Source organism: Balaenoptera musculus, chromosome X (genome assembly GCF_009873245.2).
Source record: "Balaenoptera musculus isolate JJ_BM4_2016_0621 chromosome X, mBalMus1.pri.v3, whole genome shotgun sequence".
NCBI lineage: Eukaryota > Metazoa > Chordata > Mammalia > Artiodactyla > Balaenopteridae > Balaenoptera > Balaenoptera musculus.
In genome coordinates this window covers 1,734,108-1,747,094 of record NC_045806.1, presented here as the reverse complement: position 1 = coordinate 1,747,094, position 12,987 = coordinate 1,734,108, and the positions used below count along the sequence as shown (strand labels likewise).

Sequence of the window (12,987 nt, the reverse complement as noted above, 5' to 3'; positions counted from 1 at the left end):
TCATATATTTATTTATTTTTGAAATTCTGTGATCCATTTATTTATTTTTAGGCCACACTGCATGGCATGTGGGATCCTAGTTCCCTGACCAGGGATCCAACCTGCGCCCCCTGCATTGGAAGCTCGGGGTCTTCACCACTGGACCACCAGGGAAGTCCTGATTTTATATGTTTATAAATCTTGCCAAACGGTCACCACCAAGCATGAGCTAACACCTCCACCAGGTCACATAGTTGCCCTTTCTTTTTGGTGATGAGAGCTTTTAAGATCTACTCTCTTAGCGACTTTCGGGTACGTGATGCAGTATCGTGAGCTTTCATCACCGCGCTGTACACTAGCACACCCTGTTCCGTTCTCAGTGTCTGTCCCCGTCCCCAAGCTGCGTGTCTACGTGACGTCAAGTCCCATCTTTCTCTCCCCCATTAGCGGTTTGTTCTGGCGACAGACCGGTGCTAGGTTTTTAACTTTAAAAAAAATTTAATTGGCATATAGTTGATTTACAATGTTGTGTCAGTTTCTGCTGTACAGCAAAGTGAAGCAGTTATATGTATACGTATGTCACCTCTTCTTGCAATTTCCTTCCCTTTTCCCCTTTTTTAAATCACACAATTTGATTATTAAACTTGCTGATTCTCTCTGCTCATTATCTTGGTTAACAATCGGTGCTGTCTAGAGACTGTCATACAGAGTGAAGTAAGTCAGAAAGAGAAAAACAAATATCGTATATTAACGCATATATGTGGAACCTAGAAAAATGGTACAGGTGAACCGGTTTGCAGGGTAGAAATAGAAACAAAGATGTAGAGAACAAACGTACGGACACCGAGGCGGGAAAGTGGGGGGTGGGTGGTGGTGGTGTGATGAATTGGGAGATTGGGATTGACATGTACACACTGATGTGTATAAAACAGATAACTAATAAGAACCTGCTGTATAAAATAAATAAATTTCAAAAAAAAAAAAAACCCGAACAAAAAATATTCCAATTTTGTTTCTTAGGATGATGGAAAGAGTTGGTATATAAGACATTAGTGGTATGTAAGACATTACCTTAAGGCACTAAGGTAAAAATGGTGTGGTACTCCGAAGGGCAGAGATCTATGAAATCGGGAAGGAGAATTGGTCTACTTTTCCTAATTCAGGTGTGGTGGCTAAAAGAAACCCCATTTTAGTTCAAGTTGTTTGCATTTCCACACCAAAACTCATTAGCATTAGGATAACTCATGTGCATTCAAGCACCAGGATTTGACCAAGTGACTTTGAATAACAAAAATACTTGCTGTGTTCCTGTAAATCTACACACCTTAATCCAGCTGGCCAGGTCAATACACCTGGAAATGCTTTTTCTTCACCTGCCATTTCATCCTGCCCCAAAATAACTGGATAATATTTCTAGAACAATTGTTTTTTTTTTGAAAAACTCCTATGTACCAAAATATTAGTGATAGTATAGGTCAAATCACATCTCTCAAGGATTCAACTTATGTAATTCTGCAGTCCTGACATCACACAGCACGGATTCTGGCATTGGCATTCTTCAGGAAATAACATCGTATTACACCTCTTGGATGGATATTATTTAGACGTCATTAAAATGTTCTTACAGGTTCTTATATGTTCTCATGTATTGATTTAGCACATGCCAGAGTGCCTGCCATATGGAGAGAACTCAAAAAACCATGTGATGGGCAGATAGATGGATGATGGATGGATGGATGGCTGAAAGGATGGATGGATGGACAAAGGGATGGATAGATGATGGATGTATGATGGATAGGTGGATGGATGGATGGGTGAAAGGATGGATGGGTGAAATTGAGAAGTCAATGCTAGGAAAGTGGGCAGTATGCCTAGAGAGAACTTATGAGATTTCCGAGGCTAAGAAGTAAAGCGTTCTAGTCATTTTACTGCTACCATCAATTCTGAAAAAACCCATTTGGTTATTTAAATTTACGGCAGGACGAAGGCGTCACATTCCTGTGTTATTCCAATGGCTCAGAACACACCCCAACACACATCAGGAGGAGACCCCATTGCTGTCTTAAAATTTTAATTGCAGGGTGCTAGCCTTTGTCCAAACGCGAGGACAGACCCTAGAATGCACAACAGAAGTCCATTTTAAGCGTACACTTTAAGCCAACGAGCAATCGACCATAGGCACTGGAGAATCCTCTTCTCCGGAGAAGCTGGACTGGACTCAGATGTTCATCTTCTGGAATCCTCCTCTCACGGATGCCAGACTCAGGCTTCCGTTTCTTCTAGCCCAACACTATGGCACAGAGCACAGACGTTCTTCCCCCAACACGAAGTTATGGGATAACTCTAATGGTGGGTGACCACCCCATCCAACCCACCCTAGGACTACATCCCTATGGCTATTTCCAAGCAGCCCCTGAAGCATCGTATGTGTGAAACCAACCAAGACTACCGATCATTCACCCATAGATAAAAAGAAACCACCCCTCCATAGCTCACACCTCACACAAGTGAATGCCACAACGAACCCCAGAAGTCCACCCAGATCTCAGATGGATTTGAGCACAGCCTTCTCAAGCTTCTTCCAAACCTGTGTCTAATGAACTCATGATTTCCAATTGCAAACGTGTGATAAACCATTCAAACATTTAAAAACTGCATTTCCTTCTCTTCAGTATAGCGACTGACATCCAGCTTTAATTATCCTATGGTGGCAACCAACAATGACCCTGGGAGAAGCTCCAACGTACGGCATTCATTTCCAGATGCTTCTGGAGGTGAGGCTTTCTCATGGGATAAAGTGTCTAGTGTCATCAAACGGAGAACTGTCCCGAAAGAACTGAGCTGACATGGCTTGGAGAGCACAGTAAGTCCATACTGTGAAGTGAGGTAGCGTGACCCAGCGAAGGGCAGCCCGGCGTCCTGGACCGCACACGGGTTTGCCTCGGAACAAACAGCCTCAACCAGATCCAGTTATGGTGAGCGCATGGCCACCAGACACCCCTCAGTGAAAACCCTTGGTTCTTCTACACCAGTAGGTCAACCAGTTTGGAAGAGGTCACCTCTCCCAAGCCAGCTGGAATCTTCCTTCCAAATCTCTCTGACACATCTCCATGGGGCATCTGTCAACGCACTTGGAAGTCCTCTTGGGTATTTTTGCCGAAGTGGAACCACAGCTGTGGTGTTTCTCAGCCATGCTCGGAAACGTCCACACTGGAGTCACACTCAAGACATCCGAACCTTTGCTTAGTCTTCACGGAAAGGACTTTTCATTCTGCAAAGTCCCAGGGCACTCAATGAAGGTTCCCAGGGCACTCAATACCGCTCCTCGTGTTATGAGCTCTGCAATGCCAGAAGCTCTGCAATGACATCTAACCCTATGTAGCATGGACACGGCAGCACCTTTCCAGGACAGAATCCTGAGCTCCTTCAAGCAAGACCAGAGACCCAGGGTTGACCAGAAGGTTATTCCTATTCCCTTTTGCTGACAAGGTGTAAAGGAGATGCAACCTCCTGGGGAACCCCCAGGAGGCATGGGTAGCTGGGGTCACACAGGCCTTTGAGCTGGGTTTTGGATGGACCACGTGACTGACATGAGGCACTCAAGCTGGTCAACCATAAAGGGAGGCACATTGAAGAGTCTTTCCCTTGGAAAGGACTCGAGATGTTCATGGAACAGGACCACCCAATGCAATGGCACCGTCACTGCAGGAAGCGGTCCAGCTTCTCCTGAATCCGGACAAACGCATCCTTCCCCAGGTAATCAATGCATCCCTCCTCCCACTTCCTCCGTTCCTCCTCAGGACTCAGTGCCTTGACCTTTTCTTCGAGGGAAATCTCGGAGACGGAGATGGCCAGGTCCACCTAGGGAAGACAAGCCCACAGGAGATGGTGTTAGAAAAACTGTGGTCAGAGAGTGAAAGCCGGCCCGGGCATCCACCTGGCGGAGCAATCGGTTCCACAGACAAACCTCACCACGTCTCAGGGAGACGCTGACAGCTGCCACTTTGCTTCTGAACAAACCACACGCTGAATTTAACATAACCTTCTTACAAGAAGATGCTTTGTTGGCGTGACTTTCCTGAAATTTTATACTTTATCATTGTACTTGTGTCCACTTGTTCCTAAGACTTGTTTTAATGTCTAGCCACTAAACCCTTTCACACACACTTATATGATCATCTTAATCTTTCCACCCACCAAAAAAAGGTTCTGTATCTGCTATCATTAAAATGGATAACCAACAAGGACCTACTGTAGAGCACAGGGAACTCTACTCACTATCTTATAATAACCTATAATGGAAAAGAACCTTAAAAAAAGAGAAAAAAAAATATATATATATATAATCATTTTGCTGTACACCTGAAACTAACACGACATTGTAAATCAACTATACTTCAATTAAAAAATAAATTCAAAAAAAGAGAGACCCCAGAGAGCTCCCTCACCCCTTCCTCCACGTGAGGAACCAGCAGCAAGACACCCTCTGTGAGCCAGGAAGTGGGCTCTCACCAGACACCAAGGTCCAGCCTCCAGAACTGCTAGAAATACATTTCTTATTATTCATAAGCCACCCAGACTATGGTGTTTTTGTTACGGCAGCCTCAACAGACAAAAACACAATACAAAAAATCAATACGAATTTTCATCCTACACCCAACACTCAGCTCTAGAGCTGTATTTGCTCTAAAAGACCAAAAGGTGTTATTAGATCATGGTTAGAGAGAAATGAGCCTTCATTAAAAGCATCATCGCAGAGCCTGAAGTTTAAGACCAGAACATCTGTAAGAGGAAGAGTCAGGAAGAAAGCATCTTTCATTTCCTTCTTCAAGAAGAAATCAACGCATGCTCGATTTGGATCGAAAGGATCCCCCCACCACCACCACCAAATTTCCCAGCTTTTATGTTCGTCTTTTTAGACAACGTGCATGAACTTCCAAGCTCACTGGCAGGAAAACACAGCACAGCCCCATAACTTCAATTAACTTTTGCAGAACAGCTTTTGAAGAGAGAACGGGCGTGATTATCAGAGCAGAGGACAGGAAAGACGGTGGACCGACCCCCGCGGGCAAACGCCAGAGAGAAGACAAACGGGTCTGAGGCAGCAAGATAAGCAGGCGGACCCTTCTCTCCACAAGCGAGGCTGGAAATGGGGGTAACGCCAGCGCGTGTACACAGCCGGCCCCTGAGTTAGCGCCCAGCATCCATCAGAAGAGCTGAACAAGGCAAACAATGAGGACACCACCTCCAAAGCATCCTGGAGACTGGGGTCCTTGGTGACATCCACAGGGGGCTCCCGGCTTGGCTCCAAGGCTTCCTCAGATGGGCCACCTTCCGCGCTCTCCACGGGCTGCTAGAAACATAACCGTTCCATCGTTAGTCTGCAGGGGGCTTCACAGGACCGCAGTCTTAACCAAAATGACAGAGAACTCTTTTTCCTGGGAAAATAAGACCAAACGAATGGGTTGTGCTAAATAAATAAGCCATTTACTGTGCTTTGCCACTCTGAACTTTTCCCCAGCTTTTTCTTGCACAAGATGAGATGCTGACATTTGTCACGCGATGTAAAGGTTAACTTTTCAAATTAGGAGACTGGGATTGACACATACACACTGCTATATATAAACTAGATAACTAATAAGGACCTACCGTAGAGCACAGGGAACTCTACTCAATACTCTGTAATGACCTATATGGGAAAAGAATCTAAAAAAGAGCGGATCTATGTATATGTACAACTGATTCGCTTTGCTGTACGGCTGAAACTAACACAACATTGTAAATCAACTCTACTCCAGTAAAAGTTTTAAAACAACAGCAAAAAAACTTTTCAGAGAGGGATACAATTAGTTTAGACCAAACGTCTACGGAAGCATTTGACTAAGACGGTCTGTCAGCGAGATTAAGAGTCTGTCTGGGTTTAATCTTCTGAGGGTGCTTGGGAACAAAAGCCCAGATTCATGCGGGTAAATTTAGGGGGAAAAAAAAAAAAAAGGTAAAGCCATAATCCTTGAATAGTGACATGAAACACGGGTGCTAAGTTGTCCCGAAAACTTAACAAAAATTAAGGAAGACATACAGGCCATTTTGATGTTGCATCTTTTTCTTTTCTGAGTCTTCCTAAAGCAAGATATAAGAGAATGACCAAAGGACCAACACAAAACTCAGTGATGGAGGAGGGGAAAAAAATCTGAATAGATAACCAGGTCTCCTATCCACCTGGAAAATAAAGAGATTCATCACGATGGAAAAACCATTTAGAAAGGTCACGGGGTGGCGAAGAAGCCCATGGGGCATCTCCTTTGGTGGTCGATGGACAGGCACGCAGAGACACGGCCATGTTTAAGAAGTAGAAGTAGGGAATTCCCTGGTGGTCCAGTGGTTAAGACCCTGAACTTCCAAGGCAGGGGGTGCAGACTCGATCCCTAGTCGGGGAACTAGGTAGGATCCCATATGCTGTGCAGTACAGAAAAAAAAAAAAAAGAAGAAGAAGGAAGAAACAGAAGTGAGTTATACCGAGCTGGTTTGGGTCTCTGTGAAGTCTGCGAATTGGGCGGAGGGTGGTGACAACGGGTCACACATCACTCCAGCGGAAGTCTCCATTTCCGGCCAACCTATCATCTAAGAAAAAAGAGCAAACGCCAAGTTAGGACAACCCTTCGTGCAAATAACTACCAACACCCAATTGATGCTTTTCTGCCTCTAAATATGTCTCAGAGGAGCTCGCCAATGCCTGTGTCTGCTGCTTCGTCTTGGCTCCTCGCATTTCTAAGCAGGACCACGTGATGAATTCTCACCCACGGCGTTGAGGAGAGGTGACGCGAGTCCCCCCCAGACTGGGTGCTGAGGTGGGGGACACGTTTCCTACCCTCTGTCCCCACAGGTCAGGTGAAGAGCAATGTCCCTCCGCAGACAACCTCTTCCAATTTCAGCCGGAATTCCACAGGAAAACGAAACCCTACGGAAAACCATTTGAGCGACTATTTTCTCGGCTCTCCCAAGGGTGGTACGTAGCAAAGACCGTCCCAGATGCACAGGACACAACTTAATGCATTACGGGCGACGGATGGCTTCCTCATGGGGGCTAATCCTTTCTTACGGAGCCACCGCGGACAAGGGCTTCCTTAGATGGTGATGGAGGAGGCCAAGGGGAGGAATCCTGGATCCCCGGAAGTCTGCACGGAGCACAGCACATCGTGACCACCTCGGCTGAGCATGACACACACCAGAAATACACTTGTATGTATTTGGGGGGCTATTTATTACAGTAGCTAGCCCACCCTGATGAATTCAGGGTCGGGGCCCAAGGCCGTGCCCCCAGGCTGGAGCCCATTCAAGTCCAAAGGCTCCAGCAATGTAACTAACGAGTGTCGGCCACAGAGAAGAGAACGTGGACACACCTGCCCATCCTCACGGCAAACACACGGCAGGAATCGTGCCGTGGGCTGGGCTGACCCCGACTGCGGCGGTCAGACAGAGCTGAACAAGTCTGCATCCTGGGAAGGGAGATTCTCCAGCCACTGCCCCAGAGATTTTGAGTGAGTTGACCTGCCGTGAAGGCTGGCAACTCATACTCCCGGCTCCCAAATCTCTGGTACCAGCTTTCCCGTTTTGGAGAAAGGGCAGGTCATCCCTGTATTAACTGAGGCACCTACGTATGCGTCCAAAGGATATTCACAGAGAGTGAAGTAGGAAGACCAAAGAGTGGGCCACCCTCATGCAGCTTACTGTCTAAGGAGAGAGATGAACGTTCCACAAATAACAACTATAAGATGACAATCCTGTAAAATTCTGCGAAGGAAAACGACAGAGAATCAAGGGCAGGTTTATCAAGGTCAGACTGACCTCGTCAGGAGGGGTAAGGACTCCTGAAGGAGTAACATCTGGAACGAAGTTTGAAAGATGAGCAGGAGATGTGGTGAGAAAGAGACAATGGTGAGAAAAGCAGGACAGCACGCACGTGCAAATGTCCTGAGGCAGAGGTAAAGGAGGACATTAGGAAACTGAAGTAAGTTGGCAGTAAAAAGTGCACAAAAGTACATTTTTGGTGAAATTCAGTACAAATTTTTTTAATGTAGAAGATAACACTGTACTCATAAAGCTGCTCTTTTTTAATTTTGCTTTTTCTATCTCGTCAACTTGAAAGTGCAAATTAAAATACGGGCTCATAAAAAAGAACAAAATCATGCCATTTGCAGCAACATGGATGGACCTAGAGATGATCATACTAAGTGAAGTAAGTCAGACAGAGAAAGACAAATATCGCATGATATCACTTACATGTGGAATCTACAATATGACACTAATGAACTTATCTACAAAACAGAAACAGACTCACAGACATAGAGAACAGACTGGTGGTTGCCAAGGTTGGGGGGGAGGGATTGATCAGGAGTTTGGGATTAGCAGATGCAAACTATCATATACAGGATGGATAAATCACAAGGTCCTACTGTAGAGCACAGGGAACTATATTCAATATCCTGTGATTAAATCATAATGGAAAAGAATATGAAAAAGAATAGATACACGTATAACAATCACTTGGCTGTACAGCAGAAATTAACACAACGCTGGAAATCAACTATGCTTCAATAAAATAGTAAAAAAATAAATAAAAACAAAAAATATGGGCTCATTCTTCCTGATCTTGATTATGTACGTGAAAGCCAAAAATAAAATTAAGTTCTAATAATTACAGTAGAAAATAAAATGATAACTTTATCCAAAACATGAAAGGCCAGGATAATAACAGCTCCTTTTTATTAGGTGTTCAACACTGGTTCCTAAATTATACTCATAAGCTTGTTATGCATTATTCCTTTTAATCTTCACAACAACCCTATGACGTAGAGAGTTTGATCCCTTATCTTACTGAGGAAAAGTTGAACCTTCAGACAGAGATACTTGTTAAACATGCCAGACGTAGCAAGTGAGAGAGGGGGTATTTGAATTCACACCTCTCTGACCACCAAGCCCTCTACGAGCCCTATTCGATCCACATCCTAAGCCTCCCTGGTGTACAAAACACCAAAACAACCTTTAGGGAGAAAAAAATGACGAATGGGATAATTGCACTATCTACAAATAATAAATACCATAAAAATAAATAATTTCCTTATCCAATCAGGGTTGGGTAGTGGAATTTTCTAGTTTGAATCCTAACACCCATTAAAAAAAAAAAACTGGATAAATTGCTTACTGTCTCTGAAACTCAAGTTCTTTAATCATACACAGCACAGACATTTGATGTAACGGACAAACGAAGCAGTTAGCCTGGCAAACGGTTAAGTGCCAAAAGATTTGAGTAATCTCAGAAAGATTAGTTGAACCGGATTACGGAAAATGTCAATTCTGTCAGCTTAATTTCTCGCAAGAAAGAACACATAAATAAATTCCACGTGGGCCATCATGAAATTTTATCCTTCCTTGGAAGAGATTTAACTCAGGATTATTTATTTGATAAGAAAGGATGAACTAATAATACAACTTTTCCGTTTGTCTTCTGCAGATGTGTTAGACTCTTACAAATTTAAGCAGGAAAAGAAGTTATGTCAACTCATGCTAACATTTCTGAACAAGACCCCTAGACGTAGATACAAACTTCTGAACAAGACCCCAGACATAGACGCAAACTACTATATATAAAATAGGTAAACAACAAGGATTTACTGTATAGCACAGGGAACTATATTCAATATCTTGTAATAAGCTATAATGGAAAAGAATATGAAAAAGAATATATATATGTACATATATATGTTTAATTGTTGTACACTTGAAACTAACACAGCATTGTAAATCAACTATACTTCAATAAAACAAAGAGAAAAAAAAACAATGAACGTTAACAACTAAAATATAAACTGAAACAGTAATAATAAATATTCCCCTTACTCTTCCTAGCCACAAATAGGGACGTCTTTCTTCACATGTGCAGAAAGCCAGGAGAGAATTCAAAGACAAGAATTTGATAATATGATGGTGCAATGCCAGCCTTTCAGCCAATGGTTGGCAGGCTTATGAACACACCTACGTAAAATGTGACTTTTGCAAATGGCATTTATTGTTCTCCTTAGATGATCAGTATTTCACTGATGCATACCCCCAACTAGCTGCTGGAAGCTTGGGTCACCTTGAAAAGAGAGACTCTCAGACTGGAAACAATTCAGAGGATTCTTAGGTCAAAGAAGACAGAGCAGCTGAAGGGTGGAAAGTAGCTTGAGAATCAAATGACTCTCAGCCCAGAAAGATGAAAGCAGAAAGAGAACATCGTACAACCAGACTGAGCAGGGAATCGAATGCCAACAGATAGATACAGAATGCTCACATACACGACCCGAGCAGATAAGTTTAGAACAAATAACGAAGACACACTCCTTTGCATCACGGGCTATCATCTTGTGAAAGTTATGACTGAAAGAGCTGGTGAAAACTAAAAAATGTAAATATACAAATCTATTCAAGAACCGAAGAGGGATTTTTCCACTTTCATCAATGGGTAAAGCTACTTGTTTCCCAGTAAACCCCCTGCCAAAAGCAACTTAAAATTCTAGACCAAAAAAAAAATATATATATATATATACATACATATATATATATTTCTTTTATTTCCCCTCGAGGCAACGGAAAGGCTATAGCCCTGAGGAGCCCATAAATAATGAGGTATCCAAGAGGGACACTCTGAACACAAGCTTTCATTTAGGACTCCACTGAAAAGAGAACCAGAAAAAGACAAACCCTCACAAACACCAAAACCCAGTTTCACTCCAACTCAACCTCTAATAGCATGTGGGCAAACCATCTCTATGAAAACTTCCTGCTGAAAAAAGAAAAACAACACATAAGAAATGCTCTCTGGATGATACTATGATTCAGAGCCTCATAGGATCTCTGACATTTTTCCATACACAATGTCTTGCGGTCAATCAAAAATTAACCGGCATGCAGCGAGACAAGACCAAAGGAGTGAAAATCAAGAGAAAACAAAATCAAAGCACAAAATCAGATCCACGTGAAATGCAGATGTATGATGGATGGTACACAGACTGTAACGGAATGTGGAAAATACTTTAAATGATGGGACAAGTTGGAGAGCTTCAAGGGAGTACTGAAAACCCCCTCGTAAACATTTGGCGTTTATGTGGACTAAAAACACGATAATTGAAATAAAGTGTGCAGGATGTGGCTTTAACAGCTGATTAGACACAGCCAAAGAGAAGACTGGTTACCTGGAAAACAGGCCAGTAGACGGAAGCATGGCAAGACAGATGGGAGAAGTGTGTCACAGATACATGGGATGTGATGAAATTCCTACTGTAGATGTCACTGGAATCACAGAAAGATAGGGAAGTGGGAGGAGGAAAGAGACAGAGACAGAGAAAGAATGGGCAGGAGGAACACAGTTTCAGGAAGTGCTACAAACCCAAATAGGGTAAATTCAAATGATAATAAATAAGTTATTATGATAAAAACCAGAGTCTAAGAGAAAGATGTTAAAAGCAGCCAGACCAAAAAGACATATGACCTTCAAATGTATAAACATAAGACTGGAAGATGAATTCTTGGAGAAATAATGGAAGTCAGAAGATTTTGAAAAGTCTTCCGACTGTCATTGTAAGGTAATTGCCAAGTAAGAATTCCATACCCTTGGTGGGAATGTAAATTGGTGCAGCCACTACGGAGAAGAGGATGGAGATTCCTTAAAAAACTAAAAACAGAGTTACCATATGATCCAGCAATTCCACTCCTGGGCATGCATCCAGAAAAGATGAAAACTCTAATCTGAAAAGACACATGCACCCCCGTGTTCACAGCAGCACTATTCACAAGACATGGAAGCAGCCTAACTGTCCATTGACAGATGAATGGATAAAGAAGACGTGTACATATATAAGACGTGGTACATATATATACAATGGAATATTACTCAGCCATAAAAAAGAATGAAATAACACCATTTGCAGCAACATGGATGCAACTAGAGATTGTCATACTGAGTGAAGTAAGTCAGACAGAGAAAGACAAATACCATATGATCTCACTTATATGCAGAATCTAAAAAAAACGGTACAAATGAACTTATTTACAAAACAGAAACAAACTCACAGACATAGAAAACAAATGTATGGTTACCAAAGGGGAAGGGTGGGAATAAATTAAGAGTTTGGGATTAGCAGACACACATTACTATATATAAAATAAACAAGGACCTACTGTTTGGCACAGGAAGCTATATTCATTATCTTATAATAACCTATAATGGAAATGAAACTGAAAAAGAATATATATATATATGACTGAATCACTTTGTTGTACACCTGAAACCAACACAACATTGTAAATCAACTATACTTCAATTTTAAAAATATACATATATACCATTTCCCAAGGGGGGGGGGGAAACCCCAAAGGATTAGAGACTCCAAAAATAGATCCACCTAATGTGTGAGTATCTGACTGATGGCCAAGAAGACATGACAAAGCAGTGGAGATGTAATAGTTTTGACTGCAAACCATGCTGAGTTCATTATAGATCCACACATAACAGCGATGTATGTGGACCCCAAACTCACTCATCACGTAACATCAATTCCAGATCAATTATATACTTTAATGTAAAAAGTAAAAAGAATAAAAAATCCGTAAGATGTTAGAGGTGATTAGCTTTATGACCCTGATTTAGAGGCAGATTTCCTAAAAGGTAAACAAAACCCACTACTCATATAGAAAACATTAACACATTGGTCTATACTAGGTATTTCTTTTCATCCAAGGATACCATTTAGAAATTAACCATAGCAAAAACAACCAATAACTTCAAAAAAAAAAAGGAAAGGCATCCCTCATCTTTCCACTAACTGCATTTCCCAACCCAAGAGGCTGTAGGATAGGACACTTGGCTGAGAAGATAACAAATTGCAAAAATATTTATCTAACACATGCCTTTATATGGGAAATAAATGAGATACTCAACTTTTGAAAGCGGAGACCTACTCCTCGACACTG

At 42.3% G+C, this 12,987-nt stretch overlaps 1 protein-coding gene across 6 annotated transcripts in view; it reads right to left on the bottom strand.

The window, feature by feature from the left end:
* Positions 1 to 923: 923 nt before the first annotated feature.
* The window catches only part of GYG2 (glycogenin 2), a 33,774-nt gene continuing 21,710 nt past the window's right edge, over positions 924 to 12,987 (bottom strand). For 2 of the 6 annotated variants that reach the window (XM_036839362.1, XM_036839359.1), the window contains exons 9-11: positions 6,496 to 6,600; positions 5,225 to 5,332; positions 925 to 3,840 (exon numbers count right to left, since the gene is read on the bottom strand). In XM_036839362.1, coding sequence (XP_036695257.1) covers positions 3,679 to 3,840; positions 5,225 to 5,332; positions 6,496 to 6,600 — 375 coding nt within the window. In that variant the 3' untranslated portion in view covers positions 925 to 3,678. Of the gene's footprint in view, positions 3,841 to 5,224; positions 5,333 to 6,495; positions 6,601 to 12,987 lie in introns of all 6 variants that reach the window. The other 4 variants (XM_036839360.1, XM_036839361.1, XM_036839364.1 and 1 more) reach the window with 3 other exon arrangements.